The sequence below is a fragment of the Uloborus diversus genome, chromosome 6, assembly GCF_026930045.1.
Source record: "Uloborus diversus isolate 005 chromosome 6, Udiv.v.3.1, whole genome shotgun sequence".
Taxonomy (NCBI): domain Eukaryota; kingdom Metazoa; phylum Arthropoda; class Arachnida; order Araneae; family Uloboridae; genus Uloborus; species Uloborus diversus.
The window spans coordinates 12,458,906-12,479,667 of NC_072736.1; the positions used below are offsets into that span (position 1 = coordinate 12,458,906).

Sequence of the window (20,762 nt, forward strand, 5' to 3'; positions counted from 1 at the left end):
TAAAAAAGAGCCAAATTTGTTGGCGACAAAACTTGGCGACCAAAAGTTTGGCGATATATCTCCAAGTGTTAGCCAAATTATAACACCACTTGAGTTTGCATTGAAATTAACAATGATTTCCCTCCAAAAAGGTGTAAAAGACCACCTTTGGAACATCCAAATGGAACCAACACAACTAGATCCCACTAGGAGTCTGCTTACCAAATTTCAACTTTCTAGGACATACCGTTCTTGAGTTATGCGACATACATATGAGGGTGTTGTGAAGGTTTATAACAACACCCTAATTTTTGTATAAGAATTTGACTCCATTATTTTATAAAAATCGACAAAACTTTATTTATATCACATATACTTCAAGAAGTCGTCATTTTTATTTTCTCAAGACCAAATTCGTGGAACACGATCTCGTGCGTTTTTTTCACTTTTATTAATTACGTGTTGCCATTCGGCAGTTTGTGTTAAATAGAAATAAAATAATTAAATTTAAGAATTAAAAGACATTAAAAATATGGATGAAAATATAATACTAGAGAATTATCATTACGTGGTAATAATTTTGACTGAGAAGGGCACTTCACATACATACATATAGACGTCACGAGAAAACTAGTTTACACAATTAATTCAGAAATTGTCAAAATGGATATTTCATGTTTCTATACATTCTTAAGCACTTATCCACGTGCGGTTGAGTCAAAAAAAATTCTCAACATTCATTCAGGGGTGAGCAAAATGGAAATTAAGGCTGATTTTACGAGTGAAAATTTTTTTGCGAATACAATACTTCCTTTTTTGCAAAACGAAGTTATAGATCCACTTTCATGGAATATAATATCAACATAATAAAATAAACTATTTCAAACAGAAATAATTTTACTGAAGATGTCTGAAAGAGAAAAAATGACTTTACTCACATGCTCGGTGGAAAGGATAATAATCTACAATTAATTTATCAAGGGAAACTTGCAATGCTCCCCCTCCTCTTAAATTAGGATGCTGAGATCTGCCATCTAAAATTAAAACATACAACACATAGTTAGAGATTATTTACATACAAACGCCATTTGATATCATTAGAAATCAATAAACAAGACCCCGAAATTCTATGAAACTTTACAGATAAATCAACTGTATAACTAAAACTTGCTAAAGAGAAGGTTTCCGTGTTTTTAAATATTACACTTGGCTTTTCCAAACCATAGACTGCAGTTACCCACACTGAAATTTATCTTCAGTTTAAACAACTTAACAATTACTAAAGTACTTTAAATATACTGAAAATAGTGGATGCAGTTGAACCTTTTTTTTTAAATGGCCCTGATCAAGGCCTCAATTTGAATTCTTGCTCCAGTAATACAAGGGAATGTGCTTCACATATCACAAGTGAGAATGTTTTTTTCAAAATCACTGACACAACTATTCCCTCACATGATAAAATAATCACCCAATTGTAGTGACATCTATAGGTGATAGGTAGTAACTTTGCTTACAGCACTTCATTGTAGAAGTATGGAACATTCAAGTGGATTCATTGTTATGCTGGGGTGTAGTGTAGCAGGCCTCTTGTGGTGTAGCCTGGGTAACGCAAAATCTGCTACAGCTTTGGCCATTATTTCTTGCTGTCCTGTACTTTGTCCTACTTCAATACTGTACTGAACTGCAAGCGGCCTCATGTCCGAAAAGATGATAGAGAGCATTTTTTTTAATTTTTAATAATGTTATTCTTATGTATGTAAATGTGCTTTGTCTAGCTAGTGGTGTTAACAATTTCAGTAACCTACTTAAAACTGACACATATGTTCCTAACAGAATGGGAAATAGACAGCTTAGTTTAATATCATCTAGGTTTCAATATGGAGAAAACCAGAAGAAATCCTGACTTGCCTTTATTCTGATCTTTATAACTTGCCATGTGGCAAAAAACTTTTCTTTTTTAAAGTAATAATAATGTATATATAAACAAATGAAACTTTTTTTTTTCCTTGGTATTAAAGAAGTCCCAAAATATATTTAAATGTAAGCATAAGTGATTATTACAATAACTATGAATAAGCACTTGTGAAAACTCATGGAAAATAACAAAAATTAATCACAAAACTCGGGTCACTTCAAAAGGCATTTCTACATACCTTTTGGGTCCATATCATCACACAAATGCAAATCTATTCTACTGCACAAAACATGATACGAAGTTTCCACAACATCATGACGGTAGAAAGCTGGCGATAATGGTAGATTTGATTTGGAATGAGTCCCTGGAACATGTCTATCAGGTTGTTGCTAAATAAATAAAAAGCCCAATCTCATATTTTTTCCAAATATTAATAAATTTTCAAAGTAAATTCTTAGATGAATACTATTAATGGAAGACCACACAAGATTGGTTCTCACCAAATTGGTTATTGCTCACCAAAGAAAAAAGAAAGAAAGAAAGAAAAGGAAGAAGAAAAATGTATGCATGGAGAATAAAATTACTTATTCACTGAAACACGAGCTTTTAAATTTCCTAAGTTATCAGATAACAAAAAGTAATATACAAGACTTGATTTTTGAAATGTTGATAAATATAAAAAGTCTTGAAAAGAAATCATATTAAACAAAATGTAGACTCCCACTTATAATAAATTTATAAAATATACACACACATGCACCTCAAATCATAACAAAACATAAATTCTCCACAGCATGATTTTTTTAATATATATATTTTTTTGAAAGATTTTATACCTGTTGTGAAATATAGCTCGGAAAAAAAAGGCATATAAGAACTATAACAAAGTGATGAATGGAAAAACAGAGTTCATCTGTACAATAAATTAAGCATTGAGCAACAAAATAGCCTAAACAACGAAATTTTAAAACTCGGTTTCTTGAGAACTCATTAATATAAAAATAAATAACAAAAAACATTTTTTGAAACAAAAATCACTAAGTCATTAAAAAATATGTAATATGTTTAGTGAAACAATTTTTCAAATATTGGTGTAAAGTAAAACCCGATTATCCACGGAATTGGGTGGCACTGTAACCGGGCATAAGCGAATGTGATGGGATAATCCGAAAAATAGGTGAAAATGACACTAGTGTATGCAATAACTGAACATGATCAATAACACTCAAATACATTTCAACTATAACTAAAACAATAACAGTCTAGTATGTAAAAAAAGCATGTAAAAGCTGAAAACGGGTCGCTCACTTTTGCAAGCGGATTACATAAATACTTGAGCATATAATCAACAGATTAACTGAAACAGATGAAGCTAGGTTACACCAAAAACCATACGGGAGATGAGGGAAACTTTTTCGAACAACACTGGTCTGGTCAATCATCTACGCGCAAAGTAATAAAGATCTAAAAATCAGTTAAGTAGTTTAGATCTCCAAATAAGGTTTCAAGTACTGAAGTTAAAGTGACTATGGAAGGTTTGATATCATAGGAAGGGAAAGGGAAGAAAGAAATAGGAACAACTAAAAATAGATCTTGCACTTGTTAAGTTACAATACGTCCCTTTGTCTATATTTAATTAGCCACCAACGTTTTTTTTTTTATACTCATTTCAAGTTAGCAGATAAATGGGCTAATCAAGGCTATGGACAGGGGCGGCAAATAGGGGGAGCGAGAGGGGGCAGTTGCACCCCCAAATTTTTTGCACAGAATGGTAAGAAATGGGCAAATTCGGTTTACGTAAATCGCAAATCAACGACCATATCGTCGCCTCAGAGCAACACTAAGACATTTAATCCCATAAATAACACTTAGATATCCTACTGTTGCCCTGAGGCGACGATATGCCAAAAGTATTTTTTTTTTACAAAACATGCCCACTGATTCTCTATAATAGTCAAGAATCTTGAGACATTTCTATAATACAAACGGATTTTGCTATTTAGATGTAACTTAGAAAATTGTGAATCATTTGCAGCCCTTTTCAGAACAGAAGAAAGTGATGGAGAATCACAGTTTGTTTCAACTAAAGAAGTAATCTCCTCGTGTGGACTAAATATTTCATACTTGTGTGTTCAGTGTTACGAGAGGACCAATGGTGTGGCTGCACGATTTTACAAGAAATTCCTTGGCATTTTGCGTACGTTGTTACGCTTATATTTTAAATGTATATTTAGTTAGTGAGTGAACACAGATTCCTTTTGATAGAAAGACATATCAACAACTCAATGCTTTATATACATTCATAGAAAATTCTTACAAAAAACACGCTATTTTTGAAAAAAGTCAAACATCAACAAATGCCTTTTCTGGTTACTCTAACTTTATCATTTCTGAGTGACACAAGATATTCTTCAAAAGTTAAACTTATAAAAGTCCTCCTTGTTAATTTTGTACTGTTTGAAAGCGATTCTTCCAATGGCGGAAAAGAAGACGCCCTTTTACATGTATGACTTTGTTTGAATGTTTATTCTCTTTGTTTGTATTGTGGAGAGTTTTAAAAAATTTCTGTGATCTATCAAAACATCTTCAATCCGCTAACCTTAATTTTCGGATTGTACCATACTTCAGCTAAATCTACAGTCAAAACAGTTTATAAATTTTGCTTGGATGTATATTTCAACCAAGAGCGAAACTTTAAAAAATCTTAATTCGCGCCAATTTTAATAAGGCGGAAAAAAATCCAAATGAATTTAGAAGGTGACAAAAAATCAACATGATGATATAAAGTCATAAAATTGAATTAATATTTTGTATCAGATAATAGATTCAGTTTCTAATAAAATTAAAATAAGATTTGACGATAAAGAATTATCTGTATTGTTGGCCTTAAGCTCAATCTTTTTTGATAGGTTATTGAAAAGGAGAAATAAAATGTTTCAATTATAAGTAAAATCTATAGCACTGAACAAGAATTGTTTTGCAAATAGCCACTATACTATTCAATGATGAAAAACGAAGAATAGTACAATATTCAAAGTTACCTGGGTTATGTTAAAGAGGAAAATCTAAGGATTTTCTAACTTAACTTTGTTGCTTCAACTTTTTTTCAACTATTCCAATTGGCTCAGCTAGTTGGGAAAGAACATTTTTGTGTGTTAGGAGGTTTGAGAATTATCTTCGCAGCACAATGTGCCAAAAAGACGTACTGGCAAAAAAGTACGACATTGCATATTGATGGAATAAAGTAACAAGATTTTTAGATTCTAAAAATCGTACATTAAAATTTTCTGAAAGATAAAAACTGCAATATCAAAATATTTTGTGGAATAATTTATAATCAAATAAAACTATATTAATTAATATTTTAACTCTTTTAATAGCCTTATTTGTTTTATAAATATTTAATCCATTTTATGATACTATCCTGTTAACCAATATGTATTTTAATCCAAACTGAGGTAACTCACATTTAAAAAACTCGCCCCCCCAAATGAAATGTTGAAATGCCGCTCCTGGCTATGGATGTTTGGGTTTGTACTTTCAAGTTACATTTCTATTGAAAGAGGCTGCTTACACATAACCCAGAGTCATTCAACTCCTCAGGGATTACTAAAATTTTTAGTAAGACCTGAGAGATCAGCATACACAGAAATACAGAGTTTGCAAAGTATTATTCAGATTCTTGAACATGTATAATTTAAAACTGTTTAACTATTAATCACGAAAACCAAAACTTTCAATAACATACTTTCTAAATTTTCACTGTTAAGTACTTAAAATGTTTAAATAAATACTTTCACTTTGGTAGAATTGTTAAAATATTGAGTTATAAAGATCACTATTAGTGGTCCCCACTTGTCATGTGGTGACTAAGTAAAAAAAAAACCGCTGACTAAAATATTAAAAACATTAGTTTAGTAATACTAAATATATTAGTTTTATTTGCCAAGGAGTCACCAATCTGATCAACTCCACCTGTGTTATCCTTTTCACTTCTGAAAATTTCAACTAAAAAAACTACTAAAAATTAAACTAGCTGCATCCGATCACCGAGAATAACGCTTATCTATTTTTGCCACTTTGGCATATGTTGGCAAAAATGTATTTTTGACCAGGACGTTTTTTACAGATTTTTTAAATGGTTTTTGCAAAAAACCTGACAACCCCAATGAACTTGCTGTAACTATTGATTGGATCGCAAAGAAATGAAAAAAAAAAAAACATTTCCCCACTCTAGAAAATCCTGAATGTAATTTCTCTTTTATGTTGTAAATCTTTCTGGCTCATCTGTTTTGTACTCAATGTAAAGTTGTTTCAAGATTTTTTTTTTTTTTTTTTTGCAGGGGACGATTTTTATTTTTTATTTATTTATTTATTTATTTATTTGTAAAGGAAATTGTTTCAAAGAAATATTTTTGAAAGATCCAATTCATTATCTTTTTTTTTTACTATATCATTTTTAAGATAAATAATGAACCAGCTACAAAAGTAAAGATTACAAAACCATGAGTAAAATTTAAGAATTATTCATGTTGCCCTAGATCTCAGGAATTTTATGAGCTTCATCTTCGTTTTTGCAAAAAATCATAATGGCAGCCCTGATAATTTTTTTACGTTTTAAAAGCAATTAAAAATTCATTTGTGAAAAAAAAATGGTAAGAAGGAAAAAAAAACACAATAAATTTGCTTCTACTAGCCGCTGACAACCAGAAAAATGACTCACTATTGATCTTCACTGAGATACAAGTGCAACAATTCCACCACTGTATGTAAAAAAGATAAATACTACTTAATACCTCTAATTTTTGTTTAGCTTTTTGCTTCTGTGTCAGTTCCGTAGCCTTTTGCACCAAGCCACTTAAAGACTGGATGAAATGGAGAGCAGCAACCAACTGAGCATCTGTCAATACCCATAACAGATCATCGAGAACAAAAATCAACCTTGAACCAACAACACTGCAATCTAAAAGGAAATAAGAAAAGTTTCAAAATAAGTATAAAACATATCGAAATCAGGTACTTTGAGTTAAACTAGTGCTGCCCGTTTATCGGTTGGAAAAATTTTCACTCTTCTTTTTTCCCTTTTTTGATGGAGTAGAATATAAAGAAAATTGGTAGGAATTCCAGTTACTTCAGCTTAACGGTGAACTGATTACTAGACAGCAAGGCTTTTACTGTACGCATATTTATATGTATCTGCTATACAGCCTCGTTGAATATATATGGCAGACTACTTATGGATACTAGGAGCTGTTGTAGCACTTAATATAATGTTTCTTTAATTTAAATCTTATTAGGAAAAGTGCTACTCCTGTCACACAAATGAAATATTTAAAAACAAATGAACACTGGAGAAGGTTCATACACAAAATTGAAATTTGTTTCCAAGAGTATTCAAAGATTTTCCAAGGAAAAAAAAGGGCGGTTAAAAAAAAAAGAAAAATTAACAGAATTCTTTAATGAAACTCTTAAAATTAAATCACGAAATTCTAGGACTAAAGCCATATTTTGATGTCTTTCTCCAGGTTTTTAAGCACCTGAGAATGAAACTTTTTATTTCAAGCAGTTTTTGAGAACTTTTAAAAGCATGCAGCACCATGCTGAAGAGAAACATAAGTGATTATAAGCAACATAACAGCGACATACACACATACCACACAGTTTCTTTTTGATGGTCATTTTGCAGCAACCTTGATTTGTAATGAGTCTCAGTGGAGTCAATGGTATATCACCACGAAGACCATTTGCATCATTATCTCGTGATTTTGCTTCTATACGCAGCACTTGCCATTCCAAACGTTTGAAAAGCAAAACCTCGCCTCGATCAGCATCCTTGATGCGGGACAGACGGAGATCCTTCTTTTTGAAAAATGGACAATAACTTTCTAAAACAACACGGGACAGCTGAAAGAACAAGTTTTGTGACTTCAAACAGCAGGCTAGTCAAAAAAATTTTGATATACATAGTGAAATACGTTTAACACGAAAACATTTACCAAGAAATGATATAGTGGTGGTAAGTGTTTTATAATATGCTGCGGAACTTTGGATTTATGCCGGTTGCTCGTAAACTATACCAGCTCAAACTTTTTACATTTCCACAGCAGCACTATTTGAGCAATTTTATAAATAGGAACTCCTCTGCTGTTGTAGATTTTTACTGCTGTACGTTCAAAAATTTGAACGTACGATTTCGGTTCTGTATCATGGGAAAATAAATGTACATTTAAAATATAAGTAGGTATTTAATTAGTTAAATTGAAACTTCTTGAATTAAAACTTTTATTTTCAGCTAATAGTAAAAATAACAGTATTTTCCTCAATACCGGTATTACGAAATTGCAAAATTGCTCGAAATACTGGTATTCTGTATACTGGTATTGCAATCCCTACCTGTAACCTAACTTTCATCTTCAAAAATTCGGCAGAAAACTTTTAACAAGACTTTTTGAAAGATAACACATAATGCTCCAGAATAGGTTTCATTACGAGTTGGGTCTTTACGTTTGAATGTAAGGGGAAAAGGAACTGTGTACACAATTCAACTAAAAACATAGTGTGCTGGTATTGAATCCAAAACTCTATTTGTGGTAAAAAATTTCGATAATAATAAAAAATAATAAATAAATAAAAAGAACAAATTAAGAATTGTTGTTTTCATACTTAAAGAGCAATTTAAACTAAGTATTTGCAATCTGCATACTTTAAAATCAAAAGTACAATGTTCTAAGTACCTTAAATTGTATTTATATTTTTTGATGATTTTTGGTTTTTAAGAAAAAATAAATAAATTCTACAGATGATTTAAAACATTCTAAATATTTTAAACCACATAAGTATAGGTCAGGCATTTCTAATAGTTTACTCGTGATAGCTTGACATTTACTATTTCATTCATATAGAAATAAAAATTAATTTCATTATCATTATTTATTTTGTAAAATTATCCTTTAATTTAAAGTATTTACTAGCTGCGTTGCCCGGCGTTGAGAGGTCTACCTTGAAAATAATAGTTGTGTCAAGTGGCGCATTTTCAACAATCAGGCTTAAATAAAAGAAAAAAATAGTGTTAGGTTTCCCTTCTTGTAGGAAAGAGTCTCAAAATTTAACTTTAGACGTATTTGGCTTTTTTTAATTAAAATTTTTTTTATCATTGTTACTGATAGGCCTCCACTATCCCGTTTAATGGATTTTCTGGAAAAAACCCCTAAGGTGGTTGACCCCCCCCCCCCCCCATATGGGACAAAAGTACCTCATATGTGAATTCTTGAGCATCAAAGGTCGAATGTCTGTGTCAAACCTGGCAAAGATACAACGTAAACTAAACTTGAATATATAAGATCCCTGTCAAGGGGGGGGGGGGCAAGCCCGGGGGGATTCCCATGCAAGTTCCTGAGAACACCAAAGAACCTCTGTGCGCAATTTCACAAAGATCCAACGTAAACTGGATTTTTATTAGGAAATCTCATTCAACTATTGCACCCGGGCACACACGTAACGCTTATAAAATATTTTTTGTTGCTGTTGTACAAGCTTTACAGAAAAGCTATTAATGGAATACTTACTCAGTATACTTTGACACATGCACAAAAAATACTGTTCATTTACCTTTTAAAATTTCACAGGAAATTACAAAATAGTATAAGGTATAGTTAATTTTCATATTTTCTGAGTCACACACATAACTCTGCATTTAAAATTTTATTAAAAAAATTTAGATTTGTCCTACAAAAATAAACCTGCCACTTAAAACCTCTAACATATCTTCTGCTAATCAAGTAAAAACTGCTAAAAATTATTTTTTAAATATCAAATTGGTTTTTATTTTTAATTTTAACGAAATGGCGTCAAAAAGTCACACACGTAACGCTGGAATGGTCCTGATTCAATGTGATTTAATGATTATGTTTTACAACTTTCTGTGCTTTTACTCGAATTTTTTTTATTTATATGATAGTTATTTACGTTTATATTTAAATATGTAGAATGCAAATAATAATAAAAATGTTACAACTAACTCATACAGCAGTTTTTTGAAACCAAGTAATGTTTTTCGTTTAGTTAAAAAATAAAGAAAAGAAGAAAAAAAACAACACAAGTCTGTAAATTGTTTTCAGAAATTTTTTATCAGTCAGCAGACCAAAAGGGGTTTTGAGGCTGACCCAAACTAAGTTTTAACAAACTAAGTAATAATAACAAGTGCATTGAAAGTAGTAAAAGTCAAAATAAATTCTAATTTTTAAAACAGTAGCAATATTTACAGGATGCAGCAGGATTGAAACTTCCGATCATGGCATAAAATTTTCGGCGAAGCACTTGATCTATTTCGGCAAGTTTCCAAAATATAGGGTTTTTACATGGTTGTAATTAACACACTTACATGGTTATAATTAAGATAATTCAAATCAAATATTTAAGATCGTCCATAAACATTGATGAAAATTATTGCAATTTTTAAACATGAAAATTTTGTAGATAAAAGTTATTTTGCAATGAGGGAATAGTGAGACACCATTGATTCATTGACAGCACCCTTTCATATAAAAAGTGCCGAAATTATACATTGAATTAAATTTAGTTACAACTAGCCTTTGATATAAATGAGATTAAAATAAGTTTGAAAGCCCAGCATCAACAAAATAAGGATGCTTGTATGGAATTATAGGTCTTATAGCTATATAATATCACATAAATATTTCCATTTCGTACTCATTCCATTTACATAATTTTTGATTCATTGTTTTATTCCAATATGTTAATGTAATATTTTTTCACATTTCAAAATTTCAACATGTCTAGAAAATAGGAAGTCAGATAAGCTATCTGAGATTTTTTGAAACAGATGGGAAAGAAACTGTTGTACTAGTATTAGACAAAGGCTACAGTGAAAGCATTCCATCCTTATCTTATGCTACATCACAAGATGATACTTTAAGTCAATTTACTGATCCAGAATCATCTATAAATCATTCTATATCAGTCTCAAATAAATTTGTGGTAAAGGTCACTAATGAATGTCAAGATGACACGGAATTTACCTTGCCAAAGATAATGGCTCATACCAAAACCAAACAACAACAATCATTCAGATTTTTCCAGGAAATTTTCTATTCTTTCAAAGTTTGCTAATTCAAAAAAAAAAGTGTCTCACTGTTCCCACTTACCAGGAGAAAATGAGACAAAATTGCATTTAGCTCCAATTTTTTTTTCCTGTTTGTGCGTATTTGTAGCTTTTTTTGCTACAAACTAACTTTGTGCCGAATTTCATGAAAATCGGCCGAACGGTCTAGGTGCTATGCGCGTCAGAGATCCAGACATCCAGACAGAGAGACTTTGAGCTTTATTATTAGTAAATATTACAGTGACAAATATGACAAATACAAAAGTGACGACCAGCAACAGGCTCTGGGCCCAGCTAGACTGGTCCTAGTCAATTTACAATCCCCAGTGAAGATCAATGGCCCTCTTAAAATTGTCTACTCCCTTGCTCATTACCACCTCTTCCGGTAAGCTGTTCCAAGGTTCCACTATCCTGCTAAAGTAATAATTTTTCCTAATATCCATGTTATCCTGAGATTTAAATAGCTTAAAACAATGACCCCTTGTCCTGTTTTCAGTGCTAAACTTCAGTCCCGTAACATCTTTCGTTTTAATAAATTTAAACAGCTGAATCGTGTCCCCTCGGTCTCTTCTTTGCTCAAGACTGTACATTTTAAGCCTTCTGAGCCTGGAATCACCATTCATATTGTACCATTATTTCTGTATCATATTGTACCATTTGAAAGAATTTAATTTCTGTGTTTTTAACAATGAAAAACGTAATTGAAAATTTTGGCATCTCACTGCACCCACTCTTCCCCTACTTGATACTAAACACGTTTAAAATTTATACTAACCCCCATCGATCACGTGGTAATTAAATAGATAAATTATGAGAGAACAAAATTATGAAACATGTTATGAGGTTTGTAAAGATCTAATTTTCAAAGACAAAAAATGATGTTCTCACAATTTATTTCAGAACAAAAGCATAACAGTTTACTTTTTAAGTAGGTATTTTTTAGCACAAAGAGGTGTTGATGGATTTTCATTTTAATAGGTTATGGTTTAACCCGTTCGGGACGAACGACGCACGTTTGAGTCAGTGGCGGCTGCTCGTCTCATCTGAATGACGCTTATTTGTGTTCCAGCATATGCGCTACTCAAGAATCCGAGCGATGAATGTGTGCAGCTCGATTTCGGAACGAAATGTTTACTATCAGATGGCGTTACTTATTCATGTTCCGTCCAGATGATTGGTCTAGAACATTAGTATTTCTCTCCCTGGCGTCAGAATGGCGTCCGTCAAGTGTCTGTGATTTATTGGATTTCGTGAAAAAAAAAATACAAACATGTGCTAGCAAATGAAAAGGGAAACACATACTCATTTTGAGATGGATGTTTCTAGTTTCGATTCCATTTATAATGGGATTTCATGATAGATATTCTAGAAAAGGGTTTTACTTTTAGATTCATTTGTGTAGCCATGGTGAACAGGTCATCTTTACGAGGAGGAAATATTTAAATTTATGACTGATCCATCTATGGATTTTTCGGACGACATTGAAACAACTATAAATTATTTTTATTTTAGTTCTTCATACAGTAGATACTTTCTAAAATTACACGCTGAAAAAGAGGGCAAAGAATTTAGACGGAGATGCGTCGTTTGCTCGAAGCAGAATTAAAAGACTTAACACCACCTATGAGTGTGCAATGCGCATTGCTCAGTGCTTTGACATTTTTCATGCGGCTTTAAAATGTGAATTGTTACAATATTCTTCAAGTATTTCACAAAAATTAAGCGCAAATATGTTTCCTATTTTGTGCAAAATATATTGTCTAACTTTAATAATCTTAGTTACAGTAAAAAACAATATATTTTGTATTTTCTTATAGTTCATTAAATTTTTTTGTTATGATTGAAATTATGACATACGTATTTTATCATATATTAAAAAAGGGTTTCGTTTCTACGCGAAGTGTACACTTTATTCATTGTTATGTAATCAGGCTGAGGACTGCTGGTGGCCTTTGAAAAAAGTGAGAAAGGTGACAAATTTGAAAACAAAGGTGACTAAAAGGTGACAAAAAAAGTAACTAAAAGGTGACCAAAAGCAATTTGTTAAGAACTCAAAAAACAGAAAAGGATTATCTCTTTTTACTGACTTTTACCAAAATAGCCTATATGCTTTTTGTAAAGATTTCTACAGTTTCACTTTCAATAGATGTTTTAATTTTTTTCCATTTTCTTAGTTTCTTCTTCACAATCCTTTCTTTTTTGCTCTTCTTTTTGCTTCTGTTTCAATTCCAAATCCTTTTTCCTTTTACATTCCTCCATGTATGTTGTGTAATTTGCGTGTGCTTGTTGTGCACATTTAATCATTTCTGGACCCATTGGTAGAGAAAGCAAATGAGGATGTTCTTTTACAGCGTCTTTAACTATAAGTATGCTGTTTAAAAATCTTTCAGTCCTTGCTGTCTTATTTTCACCAAAAAGATGCTTTGAAATGGAAAATAGTCTTTCAATGTCAGCATTGCCATGTGATAATGCAAGTGAAGCTTTTATCACCTTAGAAACATTGGGAAACTTTAGAAAATTGGAAGTTGAGTCCTTTTTTGAAATGTGCTGCTGCCAGTAGATATCAATGGTTTTGTTTTTGGATGCTTCATCATCTTTTTCCAGCTGCAAAAGTTTCCATTCATCTTGCAACCTATCGAGCGGAACATTAAAAAGCATGATTTTGGTAATCTTTATCAAATCCTTACAGCTTCTAGATTTACTTCTCTCTTTTGGATCCAAAAATTTGAAACTTTTCAGTAACCCGTTTGATACGCAACTTTTTTCTATTACATACTTGCATGCAGTCACACAATGCTTTTTAACACCTCTCAAAAACATAACCTTTTCATTTTCTTTCAGTTTTGACAGTTCATCTGTCACCTATCCACTAACAACGAGATCTTCAAGAGGTAGTCTGTTACCAATTGCAAACAGTTTATCCGTGTCTACGTTTGAAAAATCAACTTTCTTTATGACAGAGGCTTTTATAACTCGAGTCATAAAAGTTTGAACAATGGTCTCTATTTCTTGGTACAATTTGTGCATCATAGGCGCTTGGCATTGAAAGCGTTTCGTGAACTGCATAAACAAATCAGCAGATGAAAAGATAAAATGCAGCTCAGCTTTTATAGAAGGTCTTATTAAAACCTTTGCAACAGCTTTATATGACCTGCATTGCATAGCTGAATTCTTTTTCAAAGGCACACGTTTAAACAAATAATACTGAAGAGCATCCCACTGTTCCAGTAGTCTGTTTGCTGCAGGTCCAAGAGTAAGCCAATGGGTAGTTCTGTGTTTCAGGAACTTGTGATGAGGTGCATTTAGTTGAGCTTGCACTTCTTCGAAGTCCTCCTAACGGGAAGGCCAACCATCAAAATAGCTATAAGTACTAAGAAGAAGTTCAGATGCTTCTTCACCTAAATACTGCAATGCTTTGACACATGCATTATGCATTGTATGAATACTGCAAGTACCAATAATTATTAGGCTTTTTTTCTCGTGTCTCAAGGATAATAGTGTCAAACAACCTAAAAACCTTTTTATTAACATAAGGACAATCCAAAGGAAGCATGAGACATTTATTCATGGATAATTACTCTCGGTAAGTGCTTCACATAGCTTCTCAATCGAAATTTCACCAACTGCCTTGCCCAAGATAAAAGTTTTGAGATGCCTTGTTGTGATGCAACATTGGCTTTTAGACCAATATTTTGTTGTTCGTTGCAGTTCTTTTTTGTCTTTGACATTGGTAGTGTCATCAAAGCTCAAAGTATAATAGGATAAACATGCTTCTTTTAACATACATTCCCGAAAATAAGGAGCAAGTCCATCTGTAGAAGGGATAGAAAGACTGGTTCTGCTCATAGGGTGCAATTGCAAGCGATAAAAAAATTCCCCAATTTCCCGATAGCATAGCTATTTTTCTTAAACAACAACAAGGTGGGGGGCATATTTAAGGCTATTTTTTAAATTAATTTCACTGTTAAAGCTACCATTCAGATACTTTTCAAAGATTTAATTATTTAAAAAAAAATTCCTAAGACGCATTTCAAAAAAAGTGAGAAAGGTGACAAAAGTTGCAAAAGGTGACAAAAAGTAACCAAATTTTCAAAAGGTGACTAAAGGTGAGAAAGGTGACTGACTCCTCGCCCTGTGTAATGCGTACTTTCCAAAACTGCGAATTAGGCTTAGCGGGAAAAAATTGCCCCGTCCTGTACGCGCAGTCCACGTGTAACAGCTGCCGTCCCGAATGGGTTAATAGGCTTATGTTGTGCTTTATGAAAAGCTCTATAAAATTTCAATTTAGTCAAATGTGTTCAAAACTTGCTGGTACCCCTCCCCCCAGCCCCCTCTCTTTAAAATGAAGATGTGCGGATTTGGGAGCGCGCAAATTATGGTAACTTCATCTATGAAAGATATAAGAACATGCTCTGTTAAGAAAAAAAAGGGGGAAAAGTTTAAAAATACCTGAAAAGATGCTTGAAAGGCAGGAGAATTAAAATTAATAACAACTGAATTAACTACAACAGTCATCCCATCTATAACTCGATCAGAAAAACCATATTTTCCTCCAGATCTGAAAAAAAAGGACAAGGTTAGCAAGTTTAAAAAATTTCCTTTCAAAATACAAAATAAATATTTTTTAGTGCATTAATAGATTTAACCTATAATTTTTATCACTGGTTTAGAACTGATTGAATCTTTTGAAGGAATTTAATTTAAGTTCAAATTTTATTGAAGCACAAATAAACATATAGGGGTATTTAATTTTCATGCATTCACTCTGTTCTAATATTGACTTCATTATGTGAATAGCATTCACATAAGGTCGCTGCACATCAATCACATGGCTGAACTCACCCACCAGAGAAAAGAGCGCGCTGCTTGGCGGGAACCAATGAAATGCTGTCCTACTTTTGACGGCCGTCAGATATCAAGGTTCTTCTGATCGAAACCGGTCCCGTCCAAGATGGCTTGCTGTCATGGCAACCAGCAAAGAAAACCTGTTTCGGGAGGAAAGAAACGTGATGGACGGAACGGACGGCCGATATGTGAACAGGCCCTAACAGTGACGGTAGAGCAACACCACCTTTAAATGCAACTTCGAAGGTTCTTTTTTTTGAGCAATCACGATTGCTTATTGCTTTCATTTGACTGTTTTTGGTGTCCTATCATTTTATTTTCCCACCGCCACCCTCCGCACCATCACCGTCGACCGGCTCCTAACGACGCTGCTCCTATAGCGAAAACAGTCTCCAGGTTGCATCCATGTCCTACACAACGCACATACATACACAACTACACACATAAGCACACACAAACACATACACACAACTACCCACACATTCATGCCTACACACAGACACAAACACATATGCCTACACACACAGACACATATCCCGCCCCCATGCACACAAACCCTCATACACACAACTACCCACACACTTATGCCAGCACACAGACACAAACAACATGCCTACACACACATACACAAACACATACACACACACACGCATACATACAGACACCTACACATACACACACATACATACAGACACCTACACATACACACACACAAAAACATACACACACACATACACACAACTACCCACACATTCATGCCTGCACACAGATACAAACACATACACATACCCTGAACCCACGCACACAAACACTCATACACACAACTACCCACACACTTATGCCAGCACACAGACACAAACACACATGCCTACACACACATACACATACCCCTACACACAAACACACACACTCGTGATTGAGAAAAACATAACTTGAATTCAAAATGTCAAAATTCAAATTAATTTTTTTTTTTTTTTGCAATGTCATAAAATATTCATGAACCTGCGAAACATTTTTGTGTAAACTCCATGACACTTTGTTGCACTTTGCCATGACACTTCCGTATGACAATCGATGCTTTTCCATGATTTTTTTTAAAGGTGTCGGAGATTTTTTGGACACCCTGTACTGTAAATATTCAGCAATTCAAAATCTAGCTTTGATAGAAGCCACTAGACCATATGTGCTTCACCTTTGGTGTAAAACAATCTTGATAGCTTTTATTCATAAGACACTCAAAAGTTTAACAGAAGCAAAGAAATAAATTATTACATAATGACTTAAGAGGAAAATAAAACTAACTGCGTTAAAATAATGAAAAATTACAGATTAACATACTTATAGCTAGCTTCACTAGACATAGGGGTTGGTGGCCTAAGATCTTCACATGTTTCTATTTCCACAATAACTTCATCTAAAGACTAAATGTTTATTCAAACCATTAGATTAACACACTTTAGTAAGAGACAATGCAATAATAATTATAATAGTAATAACATGTTAAATAAATGAGTAAAACAAATAAAAACAACAGAATAAACAGATTAGGATCAGGGTTGGCTTTTTCCGGTCCAAAACTTGTTTTTCCTATCCTGCCGGGAAAAACTGGGAAAAAGTGGTAAATACCCGGAAAATGTGGTAAAAACCGGGGAAAAACTTCCAAATAACAATAAGTAAGAAATATTTTGTCTTTCTGAATCTGATGTGTAAAATGAAAGTTAGAAATAAATAGTTATTACAAAATTCTCTTGGTTTTAAAATTATTCTGTACGAAAGGAATGTAACTAAATAAGAATTATAATATAAAACATAAAATTTGCTCACAAAGGTTTTTAACAATAATTAATTTCCTAAATAAATATTTTAGAACATAATAAAATAAATTCTTAAACTTAAAAATACCAGGGTCATCAGGAGAAACAATAAATAATTTGTGTTTAATATAAATAAAGTTTTTATTACATTTTTAAGTAGACCTGTCAAACTTTTTTTTTTTTAATTTTGGTTTGGTGTGATATTTACACAGAATGTTTTTTTGCATCAGCAGTAACAGTTGTTGCCAGATTCTTGTCCACTCAAATGGAATGTTTGACAAATCAGTCGAAGACATTTTTCTCTGAAGGCAAAACAAAGGTCAATGAAGGTCAAACAATGCAAAAAGCATCTAATGTGCTTTGTTACATGATGCTAAAACCCAATGTGTAAGTAGAAGACGAAGAATATGAATAGGATTAAGATTTGTAATCTCTGTGTTGTGTAAATATTTATAAATAAATCCACTTCATTGTCCATTTTTGTAAATTTTCTCCTTCTTTTCTATTTTCCAAGCTATTATTTAATTAGAACTCAATTTTTTAAAGATTGTTTTGAATTGATATTTATGTTTTTAAAAATCAGTTTTTCCCCATGCGGGAAAAACATAGTATTTCCCATGACAGTAAATGCCAGTTTTTACCTTGTTATTTACCGGAGGTGGGAAAAACCCTGCCAACCCTGATTAGGATACATTTCTGCATGGAGGTACAACAGTACCTACTAGAGCTATTTTTAACATTCCTTCACGTGCATTCTATGCATTGAACCTTGAAAATGCTGATGAAAAGTTTATTTAAGCCTACTTTCACCCTTTACATTTAAATGAAAACTAAGCAGCATGGAAAATGGGGAGGCGGGAGGGAGAAAATCAAATGGAGTTTTTAAATATTACATTTGAACGCTTCTTCATTATTCAAATTCAAAACATTAAAAATCAAAATAATACACATCTTTCCTTACTCTGCCCTCTTTCATTCCAACCCCAGAGTGTTTTTAATAAAAATGATCACCATTATGGACGTTAGTTTTTTTTTTTTTTTTTTTCATTTACTTCACTCCTCCAAAAAAAATTTTATTCATTAAAAAAATGCCAAGGTGTATTTCCATGCTTTGGAAAAAAAAAATCTAGCAATATCCTGTACTCTATCATTAAGTAATTAAAAGAAATACTTTCTATAATATCAAAGTTAAAAATGAAATTTAGCTTGTTTATTTTTCCTTATTTATAAAATTACTTTGGAAGAGTTTCTTTAAAACTAACAACCCTATTGGCTCCTACTGCTACATCAAAAGTACTTTACTCTGAAGATTTTTGATATCTTAAGTAGGTACTTATGTATCAATATCAAACTATTTACATTATTTTAAGGAACTATTTATTCATAAAAATATAATTATTATTCTATGAAATAAAACAAACTTACCAAATAAATAGGAACAGATTTAAGTTTAGTCCAAGAGATCTAAAAATTCAATACGAAAATATTACCATATATTTTTTTCAAATAAAAAACATCAAAAAATTTCAAATAAAAATGAGAGGATGTAGGAAAATGGTACAAAACAAGAAACATGAAGCATAGCATTTATAAGATAATAAGATTTGCATATCTAGCACTTTTAGTAAGATTTATATTTGCTATCTTGTGAGCTAACAAGATGATATTAAAATGTAATTTATTTTTATCAATTTTTATTTCCAGAAGAAAATTTACTATCTAATCATCAAAGTTGTTGAGAGTGAATTTAATGACATTAAAGTATCTCTAAAATTTTCCTCATGGCCTACAGTCATTGGCCATCTATAGGTGTATCTTAAAAATTCAAATTTTGGAGACAAGCCACCTACAATATTGGGTTCCCAGATAAAAAATTAAAAGTAGGGGGGGGGGGGGGTAGGTGGGAAGCGGGCAGAGGACTTGGGAGTAAAAAATCATGAAAAGCAAGATACAAAATATGACATCGTCCTTGAGGGCCCCCTGTTCCTATCACTTGATGACTAGCCAGGAGGGAGTCCCTTGGGAAAAAACAAAATTTGACAGGAGACCAATGACAAAAATACTTATCCGCAGAAAAATCTGGAAATTGTCTGTTCTCCTGAGCTCACAAACGGAGAAGATGGCCGAATGTTTGAAATCAGTATTCTAATGCAAGACCTCTGAATCCTTGATGCTTCAAATTAAAACAAGCTATTTGAAAAATATTATTTCACCCTCCCGAAGAGTGATAAACCAAACCTTTCGACATCTACACCAACAACACAACAAATGATCGCTTCGAAAGAGAATGAAAATACCAGCAAGGAAGTGCTACTATGTGCCATAACAGGCTTGACAATAGGTGTTGTGTAGAAAGAGGATTTTTTTCACTGAAAAAAAATCTACACATTCAAAAGTGAAATATAAACTGTTAAATGCAAAAATGCAGGAACTAATAGTTGAAAAAATGTTAATGAATTCGATGCTGAACCAAGAACTGAACATTGGCTAAGTGTGGGGCTTGGCTCAATGATGGCACGTCAATGGAACCCCTGTCATTTTTTTTTTTTTAAATTCTAATTATTGCTTAAAATATAAGAGGTTATTTTCTGAGATGCTTTGTCATTGTTTTACTGGATTTATATACTTTAGTTTAAAAAAAAAATGATGACAAAACTTCTCCTAACTAAACAAACTAAAATACAAACCTGCAAGGTGACATGATTGCAAGTGGCACATTTCAAGTTCAACCACGCAGGAAGTTCAAGAAGTTCTGTCAAAACTTTTTCATTCAGTTCCAAGTTACGTAGTTCTCCATGACCTTTTAAAGTGCTAAGATGCAGCTTATCAGGAGAAAGATTTTTGGCAAATCTGTGAATAAAAGTAAATGTAAAAGGAAATAAAATGAGCAACTTTTTTCTTCAATAAAATATTATTATTGAAATAAACGTAAAGATATTTAAATAATTTTTCCAAAATATTAATTGAAGGCATTGCTGATGACAGAAGCCCAGCGGCTCAGAGGTAGCGCTTTGCGCTCCCAAGCTACAGTTCCTGGTTTTGTTCCTGGATTGGGCATGGTTGACTAAGCCGTTCATCCTTTTAGTAG

At 32.6% G+C, this 20,762-nt stretch overlaps 1 protein-coding gene across 1 annotated transcript in view; it reads right to left on the reverse strand.

Moving 5' to 3' along the window:
* LOC129223944 (bridge-like lipid transfer protein family member 3B) overlaps nt 1-20,762 on the reverse strand; it is a 50,443-nt gene that overhangs the window by 22,518 nt on the left and 7,163 nt on the right. The window contains 8 exon segments of the mRNA XM_054858327.1: nt 918-1,013; nt 2,133-2,283; nt 6,691-6,857; nt 7,549-7,798; nt 15,465-15,573; nt 17,199-17,281; nt 19,100-19,138; nt 20,362-20,524. Of these exon segments, the coding sequence (XP_054714302.1) occupies nt 918-1,013; nt 2,133-2,283; nt 6,691-6,857; nt 7,549-7,798; nt 15,465-15,573; nt 17,199-17,281; nt 19,100-19,138; nt 20,362-20,524 (1,058 nt within the window).